This window comes from Myotis yumanensis, unplaced genomic scaffold, assembly GCF_028538775.1.
Source record: "Myotis yumanensis isolate MYYU_CA2020_CCGP unplaced genomic scaffold, mMyoYum1.0.hap1 SCAF_3, whole genome shotgun sequence".
Taxonomy (NCBI): domain Eukaryota; kingdom Metazoa; phylum Chordata; class Mammalia; order Chiroptera; family Vespertilionidae; genus Myotis; species Myotis yumanensis.
Window position 1 is genome coordinate 108,738,964 of NW_027223754.1, and position 24,878 is coordinate 108,763,841.

The 24,878-nt window shown below is 41.3% G+C and overlaps 2 protein-coding genes and 1 pseudogene across 6 annotated transcripts in view; all 3 read left to right on the forward strand.

Annotated features, from left to right (window-relative positions):
- The window catches only part of MICU2 (mitochondrial calcium uptake 2), a 100,115-nt gene extending 95,727 nt beyond the window's left edge, over positions 1–4,388 (forward strand). For 4 of the 5 annotated variants that reach the window (XM_070409299.1, XM_070409301.1, XM_070409302.1 and 1 more), the window contains 2 exons: positions 678–835; positions 3,733–4,388. In XM_070409299.1, the coding sequence (XP_070265400.1) occupies positions 678–835; positions 3,733–3,837 (263 nt within the window). In that variant the 3' untranslated portion in view covers positions 3,838–4,388. The remainder of the gene's footprint in view (positions 1–677; positions 836–3,732) is intronic. The other variant, XM_070409300.1, reaches the window with a different exon arrangement.
- Positions 4,389–10,848: 6,460 nt separating this feature from the next.
- On the forward strand, positions 10,849–18,714 carry LOC139006285 (heterogeneous nuclear ribonucleoprotein A1-like; annotated as a pseudogene).
- A 3,545-nt stretch (positions 18,715–22,259) lies between these two features.
- Positions 22,260–22,745, forward strand: LOC139005173 (small ribosomal subunit protein eS25). The gene has a single exon (XM_070407518.1). The coding sequence runs from the start codon at positions 22,326–22,328 to the stop codon at positions 22,701–22,703; it is 378 nt and encodes a 125-aa protein (XP_070263619.1). The 5' UTR covers positions 22,260–22,325; the 3' UTR covers positions 22,704–22,745.
- The last annotated feature ends 2,133 nt before the right edge of the window (positions 22,746–24,878 follow it).

The window sequence follows — 24,878 nt, forward strand, 5'->3', positions numbered from 1 at the left end:
CTTACAGTTACTTTCATGGCACTTCTCAGCCAAATTTATTCTTTGAATAAATAATAAATAATTGAATAAATTCTTGATGTCTATTTTTTGTTTTTTGTTTTTGTTTTTTTAAACATATTTTTATTGATTTCAGAGAGGAAGTGAGAGGGGGGAGAGAGAGAAATATCAATGATGAGAAAGAATCATTGATCGGCTGTCTCCTGCACGCACCCTACTACACAGGTCAATCCCGAAACCCGGGCATGTGCCCTGACTGGGAATCTAACTGTAACCTCCTGGTTCATATGTCGATGCTCAGCCACAGAGCCACATCAGCAGGGCTATTTTTGTTTTTTATTTACTTCCCATATAGCAAATATTTAGATTATTTTTACTTCTCAAATTATGAAAAATTAGTCCTAGCTGGTTTGGCTCAGTGGATAGAGTGTCGGCCCGTGGACTGAAGGGTTTGATTGTGGTCGAGGGCACATGCCCAGGTTGTGGGCTCAATCCCCAGTAGGGGACGTGCAGGAGGCAGCCGATCAATGATTCTCTCTCATCATTGATGTTTCTCTCTCTATCCCTTTCCCTTCCTCCCTGAAATCAATAAAAATACTTTTTTAATATGAAAAGTTAGATTAATTTTACTTACACTGTTTCACATGGTAAATGAGTTGTTTTATGTTTGTTTTTTTTAGCAGAGTTTAAGAGAGCTGTGAAAGTAGCTACAGGACAGGAGCTCTCAAACAATATTTTGGACACTGTCTTCAAGATCTTTGATTTGGATGGTGATGAATGTCTTAGTCATGGAGAGTTTCTTGGAGTGTTAAAAAACAGGATGCACCGAGGTTTATGGGTAACAGATTTTGAGTTTTTAAATGGATGGTGTTAAACGTAGAATTTGAGGAAATGTATAATCTCTAGTAGAGTTTTCATCATTTATAAAGAGATAACTTCTCCAGACAGGATCTAATGTTTTTTATTTTTTGCCTTTTTTAAAAATCTGAATCTAATCAGAAACCACTATTCAGAAATCATAGCCTAGAATTTACTTCAGGCTTTGCAGTTAGACACACCTAGATTCAAATCTCATCTCTATCACCTGTTAACTGCCAAATCTTACAAAACCACTTAATTTTTCTGAGCCTTAAATTCCTCATTTGTACAATGAGGAAACTAATAGAATCTACCAGAAAGAATTACTATAAGAATTAAGTGTAAAATACTTAGTATAGTGGCCGAGACACTTGCAGTAGATGTTAGCTAATTATATCATTATTCACTCAAATTCACATATTGGTCTATAACTGGGACAGATCAAACCCAAAATTTAATATACATAAGAATCTGCTAAAACCCCTTAGAAAGGCAGCGTGCAGGTTGGAAACCCAGATCCAAAGAGGACCACATGGTAAGTAGGCAGTTAGGCTAGAAGAGAGGATGAGAGAGAAAGAAAATATGTTGGGTTCACAAAAAACAACCTATTGACCCAGTGATCCCACTTCTAGGAATATATCCCAAGAAACCAGAAACACCAGTCAGAAAGGATATATGCATTCCTATGTTCATAGCAGCACAATTTACAATAGCTAAGATTTGGAATCAGTCTAAGTGTCCATCAGCAGATGAATGGATTAAAAAACTTTGGCACATCTACACAATGGAATACTATGCTGCTGTAAAAAGGAAGGAACTCCTACCATTTGCAACAGCATGGATGGAGCTGGAGAGCATTATGCTAAGTGAAATAAGTCAGTCAGAGAAAGATAAATATCACATGCTCTCACTCATTTGTGGATTATGATGAACAACGTAAACCGATGAAAAAAAACATGTAGAGACAGAAAAGCATCAATCAGATATGCAAAACTCAGAGGGAAAGCAGGGGAGGGTGGGGGTGAGGGGGAAAGATCAACCAAAGGACTTGTATGCATGCATATAAGCATAAGTGATGGATGTGGACAACAGGGGGTGAGGGTGAGGGCAGGATTGGGGGGATGAGGGGACATTGGGGGGATAAGGACACATTTGTAATATCTTATTCAATAAAGTGGGGGAAAAAGAAAAAAAAACCTATTTACAATTTAGAAAATCACTTTCATTTCCTGCCACAAATATTACTTATGGAAAATTAACAAATAGGATTTCAGTTAGCAAACATGTCTTACAAGCTTTGTAGTCATCCAGTATCTCATAGTTAATAATCATATTCCTGGAGATTAAACTAACCTTTTCAGTTAACAATTTAATATATCCAGGAGTCTCTATCATTTCTCAAAAAACATTGAAGAGAAGAGCTGTAAGCCTGGCCAGCATGGCTCAGTGGTTGAGCATTGACCTATGAACCAGGAGGTTACAGTTTGATTCCCAGTCAGGGCACATGCCCAGGTTACCGGCTTGATCCCCAGTAGGGGGTGTGCAGGAGGCAGCCAGTCAATGATTCTCTCTCATCATTGATGTTTCTATCTTTTTCTCCCTCTTCCTTCCTCTCTAAAATCAATTAAAATATTTTTTTAAAAGAGAAGAGCTGTAAATCAATGATAAAAAAAACATGCATAACCTAAAGTAGACTTTTGCTTCCATTTGGCGGATTTCCAGTAGTGCTATGCTCCTGTGCTCCCAGTGTTGTCCAACTTTCACTTTCTTGTTTAGTTGAGAGGAAATAATAACCACATAGTACTTTTTTTTTATCCTCACCTAAGGATATATTTTCTCCATTGATTTCTAGAGAGTGGAAGGAAGGGGGGAAGGGAGAGGGAGAGAGAGAGAGAGAGAGAGAGAGAGAGAGAGAGAGAGAGAGAGAGAGAGAGAAAGAGAAACATCAACGTAAGAGAGGCACATCAATTGGTCACCTCCCCCAGGGGCCCCTACTGGGGCTGGGGAACCTGCAACTGAGGTATATGTTCTTGACCAGGAATCAAACCTGTGACCCTTTGGTCCATGGGCCGATGCTCCAACCACTACCAGCCACAGCAACCACACAGTACTTTTAATTCACAAAACACTTAAGATGAATTATATTATTTCTTCTTAAGGCTTCTCATCAAATATATTGTGACCTATAGTTTCTTTATAATTTTAGCCAAGGTTAAATCAAAATTTTAGGCTTACTTTATTCCACATAGCTAAATAAAATACACCAGGAGAGGGGAAATGTTATAAAAGAAAAACATTAAATAATTACATTTTTAAACCAATATATTAAAAATTAAAAAATCAAAGTTTTCCCTTTCTTATGAGGGAGAAATCTCTCCATTCCTTGGTTATCCTGTGGACATTCTTTTTTCTTCCTTTTTTTTCTTTTGTTAATCCTCACTGGAGGATATTTTTCCCATTGATTTTAGATAGAATGGAAGGAAGAGAAAGAGACAGAAACATCAATGTGAGAGAGACATATCAATTGGTTGCCTCCTGCACATGCCCCAACCAGGGCCAGGGATCGAGCCTGCAACCAAGATACATGCCCTTGACCAGAATTAAACCCAAGACCCTTCAGTCCTCAGGCCGACACTCTAACCATTGAGCAACTGGCTAGGGCTCCTGTGGATATTCTTGCAACACATTCACTTTTATTTTTACACTTATTGTAAGGCCAGTATCAATTCTACAGTTCTTTTGCAATCACTTTTTATAACATAATCCACTTCAATTTGATTTCAAAGGAGTATGGGAGATAAATAGTAACAGTACATACCTGAAATCATGTTTAACCTTAAAGAGAATGACCCCTTAATTTTTACTTTTGGTTAACAGGTACCACAACAACTAAGTGTTCAGGAATACTGGAAATGTGTGAAAAAAGAAAGCATTAAAGGAGTAAAAGAAGTTTGGAAACAAGCTGGAAAAGGTCTTTTTTAGGAAAAGATCATGTGGGAATTTTGCTGTGAATGTCAGAATTTGGATATTTTTTTAAATACCAGATGTTTATCTTTTTAAGTCTTCATTGATTTCCTTTGTAATATAAAGACACCTTTTTTTGCTTCTGATTCAGTAATTTCTTAAGATCTCATTAACAAACTTTGTAAAAAGAAAGCATACTTTTAAGAAAACAGATATAGGACTCAGTAAGAAAGGCCTAGGATTGAAGTAATGCTTTGTACTTTGATAAAATGGAAAGCCTAGTTATTCACTGATTTCTTAGACACAGTAGCACATGCTCTCTGGAAGGGTCAACAAGAATTTACAGAAACAAGTAATTGATATACAAGGCCAGTATCAATTCTGCAAGCCCTGATGTTCCTAGTAGAGCAAATTAAGTTAACAAATCAGGTTTTTTTCATGTGTATCTTATATCACATAAACTTCTTGTACATTTTACTTCAGTTAGCTATATATTAGTTGACTTTAAAATAACCTGTGAATTTCAGTATTGGACCTGGAAACAATAAAGTATTTACAAAGATATAAAAATTACTAAGATGTGTTTCATTTTACATGTGTTGTTCGAAAACCACCTTGTTTTAAATGTGAATACTCTAGTCCTTTGCCAGCCTCATTAGTTTATATTCTTAAAAACTAGAGTAATTGGGAGAATCTTTTTTTATATATATTTTTATTTATTTCAGAGAGGAAGGGATAGGGAGAGAGAGAAAGAAACATCAGTGATTAGAGAGAATCATTGATTGGCTGCCTTCTGCATGCCCCACACTGGGGATTGAGCCTGTAACCCAGGCATGTGCCCTGAGCGGAATCAAACTGTGACCTCCTGGTTCATAGGTCGATGCTCAACCACTGAGCCACACCGGCCGGACTAATTGGGAGAATCTTGATCACAAGATCAGGGTCTCTTGGGATTTATTGAGTTGTAAGTAAATGTTTAAAATGGCCCTAGAGCCCTAGCCCGTTTGGCTCAGTGGATAGAGCGTCGGCCTGCGAACTGGAAGGTCCCAGGTTCGATTCCGGTCAAGGGCACATGCCCGGGTTGTGGGCTCGATCCCCAGTGGGGGACTTAAAGGAGGCAGCTGATCTATGATTCTCTCTTATCATGGATGTTTCTATCTCTTTCTCCCTCTTCCTTCCTCTCTGAAATCAATAAAAATATATTTTAAAAAAATAATAAAAAATAAAATGGCCCTAGAAATTAATTGGCATTAAATATAAAATTACATAAATATAAAATGACATCTTTTAAACATGATAAATAAAAATTATTTTTAAAACATATGCTTCTCAAATAAGAATATTTCAAATACTGAAAACATGTTTGACTCCTTGGGTAAATTGCTGATTACAAGGCTGGGGCAGGGAAAGCTCAAGAGGAGCCTGGAGCACCATATGCATAGAAGTAAGGAAGTACTCAAAAAATAACGAGAACATGTCAAAGGACGAGCCAACCTGAAGGGGTGCCCCCCCTTCAAGTCTGGTACAATTTGAGCAAAATCATTAATGTTACTAATGAATTATAAACTATAGAATAAAATAAGAAATATGATCTTATACTGAATATTGATTGATTAATAGGGGAAACCTCTCCCTAATGATTTTTAAAGGGAAAGGCCTTGAGATATTTTAAATCTGATAACTTGGAAACTCTTCTAATTTAATGCTTGAGATTGACAAGTGGTAAAAGCTTCTGTTCATCAACAGACGAATGGAAAAGCAAAATGTGGTACATATATACAATGGAATATTAGCAATAAGCAGAAATGAAGTTCTGACAGCCTACCACATGGATGAATCTTAACATTATGCTAAGTAAAATAATCCAAATACAGAAGGACTAATGTACGATTCCCCTTATGTAGGTACCTAGATTAGGCAACTTCCTAGAGATGGAAAGTGAATTTGAAGTTACCAGGGGGATGGGGGGAGGAAGAATGGCAAGTTACTGCTTTACAGAATTTTGGTTTGGGGTGATGAAAAATTTTGGAAATATATAATGGTGATGAATATATAATATTGTGGATGTCAATGCCACTGAATATACATTTTAATATGGTTTAAATGACTCTCGCCAGTTTGGCTCAGTGGATAGAGCATTGGCCCACCAACTGAAAGGTTGAGGGTTTAATTCGTGGGCAGGGGCACATGTGGGAGGCAACCAATCAATGTATCTCTCTCACATCAATGTTTCTCTCTGTCTCTTCCACTCTATCTAAAAATCAATGGGAAAATGTCCTCAGGTGAGAATTAACAAAAAAATAAAATGGTTAAATGGCAAATGCAAATTTTGTATATATATTTTACACAATTTTTAAAATTAGTAATATACCAATAAATGCTAGATTGTACCCTTTTAATGGGTTAAATATATGGTATGGGAATTATATCTTAATGAAGCTATTTTTTAAAATCTATTTTTATTGATTTCAGAGAGGAAGTGAGAGGGAGAGATAGAAACATCAATGATGAGAGAGACTCATTGATTGGCTGCCTCCTGCATGCCCCACACTGGGGATGGAGCCTGCATTCCAGGCATATGCCCTGATCGGGAACTGAACCATGACCTCCTGGTTCATAGGTCAATACTCAACCACTGAGTCAAGCCAGCCGAGATTAATGAAGCTATTTTTTTCACACAAAAACAACAACATTGTATAATATAGACAAGGTTAACCAATGGGTAATAGGTTGAGAAAAAGTATTTAGAAATGTCAAAAGCCAACCAAGTGAGACACAATATCCTTCCCTCCACCACCAGCCATTTTTTAAAATACATTTTATGGTGCCCTTTTTTTCTCCTGAAATGAAATTCGCAGTTTTACACATATTTTTAAATTTATTTTTATTTTTGAAAGTATTATAGATGTTTCCTTTTTCTCCCCATTGATGCCCACCACCCCACTTCCACCCCCTCCCCAGGCCTTCACTACATTATTGTCTGTGTCCATGGGTAATGCATGTATGCATATAAGTTATTTAGTTAATCTTCCTGCCCACTCCTCCCACCCCCTTTCCTCTGAGATTCTTCAGTCTGTTGCATGTTTCCATGTCTCTGGATCTATTTTGTTCATCAGTTTATTTTGTTGGGAATGCAGACTGGTGCAACCACAATGGAAAACAGTTTGGAGTTTCCTCAAAAAAATTAAAAATGGGCCCAGCCAGCGTGGCTTCATGGTTCAGCGTCAACCTATGAACCAGGAGATCGTGGTTCAATTCCCAGTCAGGGCACATGCCCAGTATCAGGCTTCATCCCCAGTGTGGGACTTGAAGGAGGCAGCCAATCAATGATTCTCTCTCATCATTGATGTTTCTATCTCTCCCTCTCCCTTCCTTTCTGAAATCAATAAAGATATTTTTTTTAAAAAAAATTAAAAATGGAATTGCCATTTGGCCCAGTGATCCCACTTCTAGGAATATATCCTAAGAATCCTGAAACACCCATTAGAATATATACACCCCTATGTTTATTTATAATAGTGCTATTTACAATAGCTAAGATCTGGAAACAGCCCAAGTGCCTATCAGTAGATTAGTGGATAAAAAAGCTGTGGTACATTTACACAATAGAATACTATGCAACTGTAAAAAAGAAGGATCTCTTACCCTTTGAGACAGCATGGAGGGACCTGGAGAGTATTACGCTAAGTGAAATAAGTCAGTCAGAGAAAGATAAGTATCACATGATCTCACTCATGTGGAATCTAATGAACAAAATAAACTATACATATTTTTTAAAATAACAAAGCAGCCCTGGCTGGTGTGGCTCGGTTGGAAGTTCGTTCCATACACCAAAAGGTTGTGAGTCCAATTCCTGGTCAGGGCACATACCTAGGTTACAGGTTCGATCCCTGATTAGGGTGCATATGGGAGGCAACCAATCGATATTTCTCACATTGATGTTTCCCTCTCCCTCTCTAAAAAAAATAAACATTTTAGTAATAAGGCATTAACATAAATTAAGAATTTACAATAAAGTAGCATGTGATATCTATATCTATATATATATATATACTATACTATACTATACTAGAAAATCCAACAAAAAGTCCCTACATATTTCTAAAATACCCCCTAAAGTCAGTACCATCTAGGATATACATAACAAAAATAAAACAAATGTACTCAATAAAAAGCAGTTAATATAGATTTTTGTAATTCACCAAGGAAAGGTGAAGCAGTGAGCAGGAGATGGCTCTAAGTGGCTATGGAAAAACATTTGCTCACTAGTAACCAGAGAAATGCAATTAAAACAAGATACCAATTTATGTGGATCAGATTGGCAAATAATATAAATCTATTAATACCAAATGTTCAAGTGGACATAGAAAAATGGGATCCCACATGCACTGCTGGTTACCAAACAATCTGACCTTCTTTAGTGAAATTAAGTCTATGTTCACTCTGTGACTCAGAAATCTTACTCTGGGATATATGCCCCCAGAGAAACAAGCACAAATCTGCATGAGGGCATGTACAAAGATGTTCGTCCCAGTATTGATTATTATAAATGTATATTGCAAATTCCAGGCCAACCACTACAAAAATTAATAAATTTAGTTTACTTGCAAAGGCTTCCCATAACTATCAAATATGAACCCTTTCTATGGTCTCAAGGTCTGCAACTGCCCCTGACTTCCCAACCTCATTTCCTGTCCTTCTCCTTCTTGCTCAGCCACCATGGCTGTCTTGTTTTTTCTGGACTCACGCCTCCCCCCACACACACAAGCTAAAGATGTTTGCCCTTGCCATTCGCTTGGCCTTTAATGTTGTGACCATGGGTCTTCCATAAGACTCACTCTTCCATGTAATCCGGCTCTGCTCAGTTCCCTTTGTTAAAGAGACTATCACAAACTAATCCCATCCTCTTGTGATCAGTCACTCCCTCCTCTTACTCTATTTTATTATTCTTCATAGAACTTTATCATCCCCTAACAGTATAAATATAAATATATATAAGCTTTATTAAAGAATTTTAAAGATCAAAATAAGTAGAGCAAAACACCATTTTTGTCAATTCTCTCCAAATTAGACATTGACTATTCAATATTCCCAATAGAAATTCTAGCAAGATTTTATTGGGGAATGTGGAAACCAATTCTAAAAAAATATATTGCAGATCCACAACTCACAATTAACTGAGACAATTTGGGGGAGGAGGGGTGGAGAACACAAACTATTAAGATATTTATAAAGATTTCCCTTAAGAACAGGAACAAGCTCTGGCGGGTGTTCCTCAGTGGTTAGAGTGTGGGCCCAAGAACTGAAGGGTCTTGGGTTCGATTCCCAGTCAATGGCATGTACCTGGGTTGCAGGTTCAATCTTGCTTTGGTTGGGGCACATGCAGGAGGCAACCAATCAATGTGTCTCTCTCACATCAATTTTTCTCCCTCTGTCTCACTTCTCTCCACTCTCCAAAAATCAATGGAAAAAAATATCCTCGGGTGAGGATTAACAAAACAAAAAAAAAGAGAGGAAGAAGACGACGACGACCCTGAAGAACACCTAAGAGATTATTTTGAAAAGTATGGGAAAGTTCCTCCCTGGCAATGGGCAAGGAGACACCTGATTGGTGATGCTGCACTTATATCAATCAGGGGCAAAGCAGACTACAGTTCTTAGTTCATCTTGAACTAAGCCTGATGCCTGTGTCGGTGGCCAGAGCAGTTCCATGCCTAAGGCACAGGAAGGAAGGGAGGAAGGAAGGAAGGAAAGGAAGGAAGGAAGGAAAGGAAGGAAGGAAGGAAAGGAAGGAAGAAAGGGGCCGTATAAGGAAGATGGCGGCTGGCAGGACGGAGGTGAGGGATAGGAAGTGAGTGAGTGAGGGGATGAATGGAGAGTGTGTGGATGTGTGTGGTGTGTGAGTGAGTGAGGGACAGTTAAATCCGGCAGGAGCAGAAGAGGCTGACAGAACAGGCTCTCTGGGACACGAGAGACTACCACCGCTGTGGTACTCCCCAGACTGCGGGACTCGGACACGGAGCCCACGCCATCTTAAAGGGGAGAGCGGCCTCTTCTAAGAACTCAGCAGCACCACCACCCAGACAGGCCTTGGACACTGCCCGTGACCCAGCAGCCACTCCGGCAAAAATCCTGAAGCCACACCCGCAGACTCTGGGACTCTGGGACTCTGCGCCAAAGGAGCTGTAAGTGCAGTCTCCCCCTCCCCAGCGGCAGACCTCCGACATTGCCTGCATGCACACAGGTCTCCGAGACACACCACTCCATAGACTCCTCTTTGGAGTCACTGGGAGACTAAGCTGGGTGTGATTTTGTACAGACACAGGCTCACTGCCACCCAGTAGAAATTCTGAATTCCCTCTGCCTGAATAACTGCCCCCACACACCCAGCTGCACAACTTAAGCGCCAGGGCCCCTCAGTGCCAGGGCCCCACAGAGTGCGTCAGAGCTCAGCACCGGGGAACTGCTCCTGCGAACTGCACCGCTGCAGTAACTCACTCCCCCTCAGCCCATCTATCCACAGGGCACTTTGGGGAAGTCGTGGTGAGCCTCTGCTGGGTCCGATCTTGGACTAATAGGGACGCACTCCCCTGGGCAGTAGAAATTCTGAATTCACCCATCCTGGATACATGCCCAAAGCGTGCCAGGGCCCTTCAGAGTGCTTCAGTGCGCCTGAGCTAGCAAACTCACTGCATGTGCTCCTGTGTGCCGCTCCGGGGAATGTGAGCCCATCCACCACAAGTACACCAGCAAAATCTGAGATTCCCCACCCCACAGCTGCAGAACTCTGGACACTACAGGTGCATGCTTTTCCAGCATGCAGGTCTCCACAGGCAGCCCTGGGGCCCCGCTGCGAGCCCTGCTGGTTGTGCACTTAAACAAACAGGGGTGCACTGCTGGGCTGTAGAAACGCTGGATTCCCTCTTCTGGGATACCTGCCCACAGACACTGCAATCCAGTGGCTTCAGTGCCAGGGCCCTTCAGAGTGTGTCAGTACACCCTGCAGGCAAACACACCACAGGTGCCTCTATGAGCTGCTGCTGGAATTGCGTGTATCCAACCACGGAGGCAGCAGCAAAAGCTGAGTCTACCCACCCTACAACGACAGAACTCTTGGACACCACAATCACACTATGCCAGAACGCAGGCTTTCTGAACCCCACCACCCCAATAGACGGTTCCTGGATGCCACTGTGAGTCCCTGCAAGGCACGTGTGATTTCAATCAAGGGCATAAGACAGCAAAAATTGGAACACCCCCTCCACAGCTACTGACTTCTAGACACCTCAGTTGCGCCTTTCCTGATCACAGGCCTACATCAAGAGAACTCAAATAGCCCAAGTAGGGAGCTACACTAGACTACCAAACCCAGGAGACCTGAGAGGTCACACCAGTAGCACCACACCCTAAAGAAACTGGGTAGCAAAGCAATTGGAGCTACAATTAAAACATTACAGCAAAACATGGGAAGACAAAAAAGCAACCCACAAAGGAAAGAAAAAGAGGAGTCACCAGAAAGGGAGTTAAATGAAATTGAGGCTACTAACTTATCAGAGAAAGAATTCAGAGTAATGGTTATAAGGATGCTCAAACGGCTGGACGACAAATGCACACAATTCAATGAGAATTATAAGGAGCTGAATGAGACTGTCAACAACATGAAAAGGAACCAAGAGGAAATGAAGAACGACATAGCTGCAATAAAGAACACAATGGAAGGCTTAAACAGCAGACTAGAAGAGGCTGAGGACCTCATCAGCGAATTAGAAGACAAGGTAGGAAAAAACACACAAACACAGGAGCAACTGGAAAAAAAAACTTTAAAAGCAAGAGGAGAGCCTAAGGGAGCTTTGGGACAATGCAAAAGGAAACAACATTCGCTTAATAGGGATACCAGAAGGAGAGGAGGAGAAGCAAGGAATAGAAAGCCTGTTTGAAGAAATAATGACAAAAAACTTCCCTGATACTGGCAAGAAAAGAACTACACAAGTCCAAGAAGCACATAGAGTGCCAAACAAGATGAATCCCAGAAGACCAACACCAAGACACATCATAATTAAATTGGCAAACACCAAGGACAAAGTAAGAATCTTAAAGGCTGCCAGAGAGAGACAGAAAGTTACCTACAAGGGATCTCCTATTAGAATATCAGCTGACTTCTCAACAGAAACACACCAGGCAAGAAGGGAATGGAATGAAATATACAAAGTGATGCAAAGCAAGTGAATGAATCCAAGAATACTATACCCAGCAAGGCTATCATTCAAAATTGAAGGTGGAATCAGGAGCTTCACAGACAAAAAAGGGCTAAGAGAGTTTATTACCACCAAACCAGCAATGCAAGAAATGCTAAAGGGACTGCTGTAAAAAGAAGAAACAGAAAAACAACAAGAAACACAAACATTAAGAATAAAAATGACCACAAACAAGTACTTTTCAATAATAACATTAAATGCAAATGGATTAAATGCTCCAGTCAAAAGACACAGGGTAGCTGAATGGATAAGAAAACATGACCCATTTATTTGCTGTCTGCAAGAGACCCACCTCAGAACAAAGGATTCACACAGACAGAGTAAAGGGATGGAAAAAAATTTTCAGGCAAATGGAAAAGAGAAAAAAGCTGGGGTTGCGATAATTATATCTGACAAAATAGACCTCAAAGTAAAGGCCATAACAAGAGATAAGGAAGGCCACTACATAATACTAAAGGGAGCAATTCAAGAAGAAGATATAACTCTGGTAAGCATATATGCACCCAATACAGGAGCACCCAAATACATAAAACAGCTTCTGGAAGATATCAAGGGTGAGATCAATAGCAATACAGTCATAGTGGGGGACTTTAATACCCCACTGACACCACTGGATAAATCCTGTAAACAAAAAATCAGCAAAGAAACAGCAATCCTAAATGACTCGCTAGATCAGATGGACTTAATTGACATCTTCAGAATATTTCACCCCAAAGCTACAGAATATACATTCTTCTCCAGGGCACATGGGACATTTTCAAAGATAGACCATATATTAGGACACAGGCAAAGTCTCTTCAAATTCAAGAGAATAGAAATCATAACAAGCATCTTCTCAGATAACAATGACATAAAATTAGAAATCAACTACAATAAAAACATTGAAAAAAAATCAAACACTTGGAGGCTAACTAGCATGCTATTAACCAATGACTGGGTTACCAGAGAGATCAAAGAAGAAATAAAAATCATCCTGGAAACAAATGACAATGAAAACACAACAATCCAAAATCTATGGGACACAATGAAAGCAGTCCTGAGAGGGAAGTTCATAACTCTACAGGCCTACCTCAAAAAACAAGAAAAACTGGTAATAAATGATCTAACCCTACAACTCAAAGAGTTAGAAAGAGAGCAACAAGAAAAGCCCACAGTATCCAGAAGGAAGGAAATAATAAAGATTAGAGCAGAAATAAACAACATAGAGACAAAAAAAACAATACAAAAGATCAATGAAACCAAGAGCTGGTTCTTTAAAAGGATTAACAAGATTGATGAACCTCTCGCCAGGCTCACCAAGAAACAAAGAGAGAGGACCCAAATAAACAAAATCACAAATGAAAGAGTGAAGTAACAACTGACCCTACTGATATACAAAGGATTGTCAAAAAATACTATGAACAACTCTACTCCAACAAACTGGACAACCTCGATGAAATGGACACATTCCTAGAAAAATACAAGCTCCCAAAACTCAACCAGGAAGAATCAAAAAACCTGAATAGGCCAATAACTACTGATGAAATTGAAACAGTAATCAAAAAGCTTCCAGCAAACAAAAGCTCTGGACCAGATGGCTTCACAGGGGAGTTTTACCGAACATTCAAAGAAGAACTAAAGCCAATCCTTCTCAGACTATTCCAAAAAATTCAAGAGGAAGGCACACTTCCAAGCTCTTTTATGAAGCCAGCATTACCCTAATCCCAAAACCAGATAAAGACACCACAAAGAAAGAGAATTACAGGCCAATATCCCTGATGAACATAGATGCTAAAATCCTGAACAAAATTCTAGCAAACCGGATCCAGCATTACATTAGAAAGATCATACACCATGACCAGGTGGGATTTATTCCAGGAATGCTAGGCTGGTACAATATCCGCAAATCAATAAACGTGATACATCACATAAACAAGTTGAGAGACAAAAATCACATATTGATTGATGCAGAAAAGGCATTTGACAAAGTCCAACACCCTTTTCTGATAAAAACGCTCAGCAAAGTGGGAATAGAGGATCATACCTCAACATAATAAAAGCCTTATATTACAAACCTACAGCCAACATCATACTCAATGGGCAAAAACTAAAACCATTTCCCTTAAGAACAGGAACAAGACAGGGATGCCCACTTTCACCACTCCTGTTCGCCATAGTACTGGAAGTGCTAGCCAAAGCGATAAGAAAAGAAGAAGAAATAAAAGGCATTAAGATTGGGGAAGATGGCGGCATAGGTAAACACCGGAGACTGCCGCCGTAAACAACCACTTCAAAAATACAACTAAAAGTCGGAACGGACATCAACCAGAACCACAGGAAGGCTGGCTGAGGAGAGACTCTTCAACTAGAAGCAAAAACAACAGCATTCCGACGCACAGAGGAGGCGCAGTGTGGAAAATTTAAAGGTACGGTGGTGCGGTGGTGAGGTGGTGCGTGCGCAAAGCGGGCTGGTGGCTGAGGGCGCGGTTGTCGTTTTCACTCAGGAGGGAGTCTCAGACTCTAGGCTACAGATCCGGGCGAGTCTCTAGGGACCCAGACTCAAACGGGAGAAGCGGGACTGTCTGGCTACGGCCCCTCCGAGGTTTGCAGCGGTTGCTGGGACAGGACTGAGAGCGGCCATAGCTGCTCCCTCCCCCCCGCCCTGTTGAGCCCGCCCCGCCCAGGCCCTGCGCAGAGCCATTTGCCGATCGCCTCAGGCAAAGGCTGGACTAGCGCCTCCCCAGAAGACAGACGCTTTCCAAACAGCTGATTCCTACAGCCAGTCGGCCTGGTGGTCAAATCCCTCTAGTGTTAACTACAACAATTAAGGCTTGGCTAGAACAAGACTGCGCACAGAGACCACAAGGGGGTACACCAAGAAAGCATAAAAGATGCGGAGACAAAAAAACATGACAGAAATGGAGGATATGGAGCTAAGAATCGCAATTTTGAGGGCTTGCCATAAATTTGTGCAGAGCCTCACGAAAACTAATGAGACCCTCAATGCTACAATAAAGAAATTAGAAAGTAAGCATACACGGACTGAAATAAAGAATATTATACCCAATAGCAGACCAGAGGAGCACAAGAATCAAACCAAAGATTCGACAAAAAACACCCAATTGGAAAAGCAAAATGAAAAAAGAATCCGAAAGTGTGAAGATAGTGTAAGGAGCCTCTGGGACAGCTTTAAGCGGACTAATATCAGAATTATTGGAGTGCCAGAAGATGAGAGACAGCAAGATATTGAAAACCTATTTCAAGAAATAATGGCAGAAAACTTCCCCCACCTGGTGAAAGAAATGGACTTACAGGTCCAAGAAGCGCAGAGAACCCCAAACAAAAGGAATCCAAAGAGGACCACACCAAGACACATCATCATTAAAATGCCAAGAGCAAAAGACAAAGAGAAAATCTTAAAAGCAGCAAGAGAAAGAGGCTCAATTACCTACAAGGGAATACCCATACGACTGTCAGATGATTTCTCAACAGAAACTTTGCAGGCCAGAAGGGAATGGCAAGAAATATTCAAAGTGCTGAATACCAAGAACCTACAACCAAGATTACTTTATCCAGCAAAGCTATCATTCAGAATTGAAGGTCAGATAAAGAGCTTCACAGATAAGGAAAAGCTAAAGGAGTTCATCACCGCCAAACCAGTATTATATGAAATGCTGAAAGGTATCCTTTAAGAAGAGGAAGAAGAAGAAAAAGGTAAAGATACAAATTATGAACAACAAACATGCATCTATCAACAAATGAATCTAAGAATCAAGTGAATAAATAACCTGATGTACAGAATGAACTGGTGATTATAATAGAATCAGGGACATAGAAAGGGAATAGACTGACTATTCTTGGGGGGAAAAGGGGTGTGGGAGATGCGGGAAGTGACTGGACTAAAATCATGCACCTATGGATGAACACAGTGGGTGGGGAGTGAGGGTGGAGGGTGGGGTGGGAGCTGGAAGGAGGGGAGTTATGGGGGGAAAAAAGAGGAACAAATGTAATAATCTGAACAATAAAGATTAAAAAAAAAAAGATTGGAAAAGAAGAAGTAAAATTGTCATTATTCGCAGATGACATGATACTGTACTTAGAAAACCCTAAAGACTCCATCAAAAAATTATTAGACCTAAAAAATGAATTTGGCAATGTAGCAGGATACAAAATTAACGCCAAGAAATCTATGGCATTTTTATACGCCAATAGTGAACTTACAGACAAAGAAATTAAAAAAACAATCCCATTTACCATTGCACCAAAAAAATTAAGATACCTAGGAATAAACTTAACTAAGGAGGTAAAAGACCTCTACCCAGAAAACTACAGGACATTGAAAAAAGAGATAGAGGAAGACATAAACAGATGGAAGAACATACCGTGTTCATGGATTGGTAGAATCAACATCATCAAAATGTCCATACTACCCAAACCAATCTATAGATTCAGTGCACTCCCCATTAAAATACCAACAGCATATTTCACAGGTCTAGAAAGAATGCTCCAAAAATTCATCTGGAATAAAAAAAAACACCCCGAATAGCTGCTGCGATCCTGAGAAAGAAGAACAAAGTAGGTGGGATCTCAATACCAGATATCGAGCTGTATTACAAAGCCACTGTTCTCAAAACTGCCTGGTACTGGCACAAGAACAGACATATAGACCAATGGAACAGAATAGAGAACCCAGAAATCGACCCAAACCACTATGCTCAATTAATATTTGACATAGGAGGCAAGAACATACAATGGAATCAAGACAGTCCCTTCAATAAATGGTGCTGGGAAATGTGGTCAGACACATGCAAAAAAATGAAACTAGACCACCAACTTACACCATACACAAAAATAAACTCAAAATGGATAAAGGACTTAAACGTAAGACGGGAAACCATAAGATTATTAGAGGAATCCACAGGTAGCAAAATCTCAGATATATGCTGAAGCAATTTCTTCACTGACACAGCTCCTAGGGCAATGGAAACTAAAGGGAAAATAAACAAATGGCACTATATCTAAATAAAAAGCTTCTGCACAGCAAAAGAAACCATCAACAAAACAACAAGAAAACCCACTGCATGGGAGAACATATTTGCCAATGATATCTCCGATAAAGGTTTAATCTCCAACATTTATAGGGAACTCATACAACGTAACAAAAGGCAGTTAAACAACCCAATCAAAAAATGGGCAACTGACCTAAATAGACACTTTTTGAAAGAGGACATACATAAGGCTGAGAGACATATGAGAACATGCTCAAAGTCACTAATCATCGGAGAGATGCAAATGAAAACGACAATGAGGTACCATCTCACACCTGTCAGAATGGCTATCATCAACAAATCAACAAATGACAAGTGCTGGCGAGGATGCAGAGAAAGAGGAACCCTCGTTCACTGCTGGTGGGAATGTAAACTGGTGCAGCCACTGTGGAGAACAGTATGGAGTTTCCTCAAAAAACTAAAAATGGAACTTCCATTTGACCCAGTGATCCCACTTCTAGGAATATATCCCAAGAAACCAGAAACACCAATCATAAAGGATATATGCATCCCTATGTTCATAGCAGCACAATTTACAATAGCTAAGATTTGGAATCAGCCTAAGTGCCCATCAGCAGGTGAATGGATTAAAAAACTGTGGTACATCTACACAATGGAATACTATGCTGCTGTAAAAAGGAAGGAACTCCTACCATTTGCAACAGCATGGATGGAGCTGGAGAGCATTATGCTAAGTGAAATAAGTCAGTCAGAGAAAGATAAATATCACATGCTCTCACTCATTTGTGGATTATAACGAACAACATAAACCCATGAACAAAAACAGATGTAGAGACCGAGAAGCATCAATCAGATGCTCAAAACTCGGAGGAAAAGCGGGGGATGGTGGGGGTGAGAGGGAAAGATCAACCAAATGACTTGTATGCATGCATATAAGCATAAGTGATGGATGTGGACAACAGGGGGTGAGGGTGAGGGTGAGGGCAGGATTGGGGGGATGAGGGGACATTGGGGGTATAAGGACACATTTGTAATATCTTATTCAATAAAGGGGAAAAAAAGAAAGAAGAAAGGAAGAAAGAAAATATGGGAAAGTTGAAGTGATTGAAATCATGACTGACCAAGGCAGTGGCAGGGAAAGGCTTTGCTTTTGTAGCCTTTGATGACTCAGTAGACAAGATTATCATTCAAAAATATCATACTGTGAATGGCCACAACTGTGGAGTAAGGAAAGCCCTGTCTAAGCAAGAGATGGCTAGTGCTTCATCCAGCCAAAGAGGTTGAAGTGGTTCTGGAATCTTCAGAGGTGGTCACGGAGGTGGTTTTGGTGGAAATGACAACTTTGGTCATGTAGAAAACTTCAGTGGTGGAGGTGGCTTTGGCAGCCATGGTGGTGGTGAATATGGTGGCAGTGGGGATGGCTATAATGGATTTGGTAATGATGGAAGCAATTTTGGAGGTGGCCAAAACTACAATGATTTGGGCAATTACAATAAGCAATCTTTAAATTTTGGACCCATGAAAGGAAGAAACTTTGGAGGTAGAAGATCTGGCTCCTATGGTGGTGGAGACCAATACTTTGCCAAACCACAAAAGGTGGCTACAGCAATTCCAGCAGCAGTAATAGCTAAGGCAGTGGCAGGAAGTTTTAATTACTACCAAGAAACAAAGCTTAGCAGGAGAGGAGAGTCAGAGAACTGACAGGGAAGCTACTGGTTACAACAGATTTGTGAACTCAGCCAAGCACAGTGGTGACAGAACCTCACTGCTACAAAAGAAGATAAGTTTTAGACAATACTCTTATGAATGAACAAAAAACTGGAGGACTATATTTGTGACTAGTTGTATAACAGGTTATTTTAGTTTCTGTTGTGTAAAGTGTAAAGTATTCCAACAAAGGGGTTTTTTTTTTTAATCTTTATTGTTCAGATTACATTTGTTCCTCTTTTTTTCCCCCCATAACTCCCCTCCTCCCAGTTCCCGCCCCACCCTCCGCCCTCACTCCCCACCCACTGTCCTCATCCATAGGTGCACGATTTTTGTCCAGTCTCTTCCCGCATCTCCCATTCCCTTTTCCCCCCCAAGAATAGTCAGTCCATTCCCTTTCTATGTCCCTGATTCATTATAATCACCAGTTCATTCTGTACATCAGATTATTTATTCACTTGATTCTTAGATTCACTTGTTGATAGATGCATGTTGTTGTTCACTATTTGTATCTTTACCTTTTTCTTCTTCCTCTTCTTAAAGGATACCTTTCAGCATTTCGTATAATACTGGTTTAGTGGTGATGAACTCCTTTAGCTTTTCCTTATCTGTGAAGCTCTTCATCTGACCTTCAATTCTGAATGATAGCTTTGCTGGATAAAGTAATCTTGGTTGTAGGTTCTTGCTATTCATCATTTTGAATATTTCTTGCCATTCCCTTCTGGCCTGCAAAGTTTCTGTTGAGAAAACATCTGACAGTCGTATGGGTATTCCCTTATAGGTAACTGGTTTCTTTCTCTTGCTGCTTTTAAGATTCTCTCTTTGTCTTTTGCTCTTGGCATTTTAATTATGATGTGTCTTGGTGTGGTCTTCTTTGGATTCCTTTTGTTTGGGGTTCTCTGCGCTTCCTGGACCTGTAAGTCTATTTCTTTCACCAGGTGGGGGAAGTTTTCTGTCATTATTTCTTCAAATAGGTTTTCAATATCTTGCTCTCTCTCATCTTCTGGTACCCCTATAATTCTGATGTTGGTACGTTTGAAGCTGTCCCAGAGGCTCCTTACACTATCTTCGTATTTTTGGGTTCTTTTTTCATTTTGCTTTTCTGGTTGGGTGTTTCTCGCTTCTTCGCATTTCAAATCTTTTTTTTTTTTAAATATGCTTTATTGATTTTTTACAGAGAGGAAGGGAGAGAGATAGAGAGTTAGAAACATCGATGAGAGAGAAACATTGATCAGCTGCCTCCTGCACATCTCCTACTGGGGATGTGCCCGCAACCCAGGTACATGCCCTTGACCGGAATCGAACCTGGGGCCTTTCAGTCCGCAGACCAACGCTCTATCCACTGAGCCAAACCGGTTTCGGTGCATTTCAAATCTTTGACTTGATTCTTGCCCTCCTCTGGTCTGCTGTTGGGAGTCTGTATAATATTCTTTATTTCAGTCAGTGTATGCTTACTTTCTAGATGGTCCTTTATCACACCATCGAGGGTCTCATTAGATTTCCTGTACATCTCATCAAGTTTATCGACAGACTCTAGAAGCCTCTTGAGAGACCTCAAAAGTGTGGTTCTGAACTCAGTATCCTCCCTTGATAGTTTTGTCCTGTTTCTTTGTCTCTGCATTTTTTACGCTTTCTTGGTACACCCCCTAGTAGTCTTTGTGCGCAGTCTTGTTGTAGATAAGCCCTGATTGTTGTAGTTAATACTAGAGGGATTCGACCACCAGGCCGACTGGCTGTGAGAATCAGCTGTGTGGAAAACTTCTGTCCTCTGGGGAGGTGCTAATCTAGCCTTCGCTTGAGGCAATCCAGCAAATGGCTCTGCGCAGGGCTTGGGTAGGGCGGGATCAACAGGGTGGGCGGAGGGAGCAGTTATGGCTGCTCTCAGTCCCGGTCGTAGAGGCTCTGCTTCTCAGAACCCCGGCCGCCACTGCAAACCTCGGAGAGGAGGCTGCCCTCAAATTCCAACTGATGCCGGACAATCCCGCTTCTCCCGTCTGAGTCTGAGTCCCTAGAGACTCGCCCGGATCTGGAGCCCAGAGTCTGAGACTCCCTCCTGATTGAAAATGACAACCGCGCCCTCAGCCACCAGCCCGCTTTGCGCGCGCACCTCGGTACCTTTATATTTTCCACACTGCGCCTCTTCTGAGCTTTGGTATGCTGTTCTCTTTCCTTCTAGTTGAAGAGTCTCTCCTCAGCCAGCTTTCCTGTGGTTCTGGGTGATATCTGTTCTGTCTTTTAGTTGTATTTTTGAAGTGGTTGTTTGCGGCAGCAGTCTCCGGTGTTTACCTATGCCGCCATCTTGGTTCTCTCCCCAACAAAGGGTTTTTAGGTAGAGAAAAACCAAGATGGCGGCATAGGTAAACACCGGAAATTGGTGCCTCACACAACCACCTCAAAAAAAACAACTAAAAGACAAAACGGACATCATCCAGAACCACAGGAAGGCTGGCCAAGTGGAAATTCTACAACTACAAGGAAAGAGAAAAGCACACTGAGACTCAGAGGAGGTGTGGTGTGGAAGTAAAGTGCAGAGGTACAGAGGCACACGCGGAAAGGGCTGGCAGCTGAGGACACGGTTGTCTTTTTTAATCGGGAGTGAGACACAAGCTCCCGACTGCTCTGAACTCCAGTTCTGGGTGAGTCTCTTGGGACGCAGACTCATACGGGGAGAAACTAGACTGTCTGGCATCGGGCAGAACTCGAGGGCGGCTTTCTTTCAGAGGCACTTGCAACAATTACAGCGGAACAGTAAGACCAGGGTCCTCTTAGGGCAGGGCTGAGGATCAGCCATAGCTGTTTGCTCTGCCCTGTTGATTCTTTGAGACCCCGCCCTACCCAAGCTGTGTGCAGAGGCTTTTGCATATGAATGCCCTGGCCCTTTGCAATCTAAAATCACCTAACTGCAGCTGGGTCAGAGAAACCCAGAACATCCAAAAAGAAGGCCCAAGGCCCCACAGCAGCTTGCATTGCTTCACAGCTGGGCCTCATCTAGGCACCTCCAAACTCCAAACAAAGAAAAGGAATCTGCAGATCTCTCCATAGCTCCTGCTGGGTAGCCTCAGGCAGAGGCTAAATTAGCACCTCCTTAGAGATCCAAGAGCCAGTATACCCAGTGGTCACAGTGGGACCATCCAGATTACAACTCCTCAGATCCATAAGGGACATACTCAGGGGGCAGACTCAGTGAGCACCAAAGCCCCAATGAAGCAAGTCTTGCCCCATAAGGGTGTCTCCAGCACAGAAGTTCTCTCAACATAACCACAGCTGATTCTCACAGCTAATTGGCCTGGAGGTCAATTCCTCCCAGTGATACCTACAACAATCAAGGCTTAACTACAACAAGACTGTGCACAAAGCCCACAAAGGGGTGCACCAAGAGTGTCCACTTCAGGTAATTGGGGAGGCTGAGCCACTGGGCCCTATAGGACACCTAGCACACAAAGCCACTCTACCAACACAGGGAAGCATAAAAAATGTGAAGACAAAGAAACAGGTCACGCTCTCGGGCCGACATCTTGGCGAGGCAGCAGCGCATCCGTGCTCTCCGAGTCCCGCGATGCCGCCCAAGGACGACAAGAAGAAGAAAGATGCTGGAAAGTCGGCCAAGAAAGACAAGGACCCCGTGAACAAGTCGGGGGGCAAGGCCAAAAAGAAGAAGTGGTCCAAAGGCAAAGTTCGGGACAAGCTCAATAACCTGGTCTTGTTTGACAAAGCCACATACGACAAGCTCTGTAAGGAGGTTCCCAACTACAAGCTCATAACCCCAGCTGTGGTCTCCGAGAGGCTGAAGATTCGCGGCTCCTTGGCCAGGGCAGCCCTTCAGGAGCTCCTTAGTAAAGGACTTATTAAACTAGTCTCAAAGCACAGAGCTCAAGTGATTTACACCAGAAACACCAAAGGTGGGGACGCCCCGGCTGCTGGAGAAGATGCATGAACAATAGATCTCACTGGCTGTACATTTTGAAAAATAAACCTTTATTAAATAAAATAAAATAAAATAAAAGAAACAGGTCACAAATGACAGAAACGGAGGAAAGAAAACTACTGGATATAGAGTTCAAAACCACACTTATAAGGTTTTTCAAGAATTTTCTAGAAACTGCCGATAAATTTAGTGAGACCCTCGAGGATATGAAAAAGGACCAACTAGAAATTAAGCATACACTGACTGAAATAAAAAATATTATACAGAGACCCAATAGCAGACTAGAGGATCCCAAGAATCAAGTCAAAGATTTGAAATACGAAGAAGCAAAAAACGCCCAACCAGAAAAACAAAAAGAAAAAAGAATCCAAAAATATGAAGATAGTGTAAGGAGCCTCTGGGACAACTTCAAGCGTACCAACATCCGAATTATGGGGGTGCCAGAAGAAGAGAGAGAGAGCAAGGTATTGAAAACCTATTTGAAGAAATAATGACAGAAAACTTCTCCTACCTGCTGAAAGAAATAGACTTACAAGTCCAGGAAGCGCAGAGAACCCCAAACAAAAGGAATCCAAAGAGGACCACACCAAGACACATCATCATTAAAATGCCAAGAGCAAAAGACAAAGAGAGAATCTTAAAAGCAGCAAGAGAAAAACAGTTAGTTACCTACAAGGGAGTACCCATACGACTGTCAGCTGATTTCTCAACAGAAACTATGCAGGCCAGAAGGAAGTGGCAAGAGATATTCAAAATGATGAATAGCAAGAACCTACAACCAAGTTTACTTTACCCAGCAAAGCTATCATTCAGAATTGAAGGTCAGATAAAGAGCTTCACAGATAAGAAAAAGCTCAAAGAGTTCATCACCACCAAACCAGTATTATATGAAATGCTGAAAGGTATCCTTTAAGAAGATAAATAATTTTGTGAACAGAATAAAATGGTGAATATAATAGAATCAGGGACATAGAAAGGGAGTGGACTGACAATTCTCAGGTGGGAAGGGGTGTGGGGGGTGTGGGAAGAAACTGGACAAAAATCACACACCTATGGATGAGGACAGTGGCAGGGGTAAGGGTAGAAAGTGGGGTGGGAACTGGGTGAAGGGGAGCTATGGGGGGAAAAAAGAGGAACAACTGTAAAAATCTGAACAATAAAGATTTAATAAAAAAATATATATATATTTATTTTTAAATATATTTTATTGATTTTTTACAGAGAGGAAGGGAGAAGGACAGAGAGTCAGAAACATCGATGAGAGAGAAACACCAATCAGCCACCTCCTGCACACTCCCCAGTCAGGATGTGCCCGCAACCAAGGTACATGTCCCCGACCGGAACCGAACCCGGGACCCTTCAATCCGCAGGCCGTCGCTCCATCCACCGAGCCAAACCGGCTACGGCTATATATATTTTTTTAAAAAGGGTTTTAGGTAGATTTCTTTTTCACCCATGATGTTGATTGATAAATTTAATAGTCTGATTATGACTAAATCAATGTCTTTAGAAAACAAACAAACCACAGATTGATCCCTATTAAAAGTAGGATACATAAGGTTCCCAGAGTCTGTTGCTATCAAACTCTCCAATCATATAGTTAGTGGCCCTTGTTCTGATTTTCTGCTCACCAAGCAATCTTCTGATAATTTAGTTCCATATCGTCTCCTTACAGGGAAGGAATACTGTGTTCGGGCCTACCTTTCTTGACCATGCTGTGACCTTGACATGGGCCTTCCCATATGTATTTATTAGGACTCTAGGACACAAGCAATAGAAAGCCATTCTGAAGTAGGTTAGACAAAAGAAGAATTTATTGGAAGGATATAAAAGTGTGTCACATATTTAAACCCTGGGAGGGTCAGAGGAGCAGCTGGGACTTAGGAAAACTCCAACCAAAAAGTTGAAAACCACCAAAACACTCACCACCTTTTTCTCTGCTTCTGTCTGTGCATCAGTTTCATTCTCTTTTACTGCACATGCACCCAGTAAAGATCAACTCTGCTCTCACTGAAATTCAAAAGCTCCTGGGAAAGGTGCTGCTTGGTTGGACATCTGGATCAGATTCCAATTAACTGTGGCCAGAAAGATGGGGTCATGGCAGTTTCCATGACCCCACATGGTTGGAGTATTGCAAAGAAGGAGCCTTTTCTAAAAGAGGAAGGTCACTACTCCCAGAAGAAT

Bases quoted from the DNA above. Each gene is read 5' to 3' on its own strand.
- LOC139005173 (XM_070407518.1), top strand. From the start codon at position 22,326: ATGCCGCCCAAGGACGACAAGAAGAAGAAAGATGCTGGAAAGTCGGCC.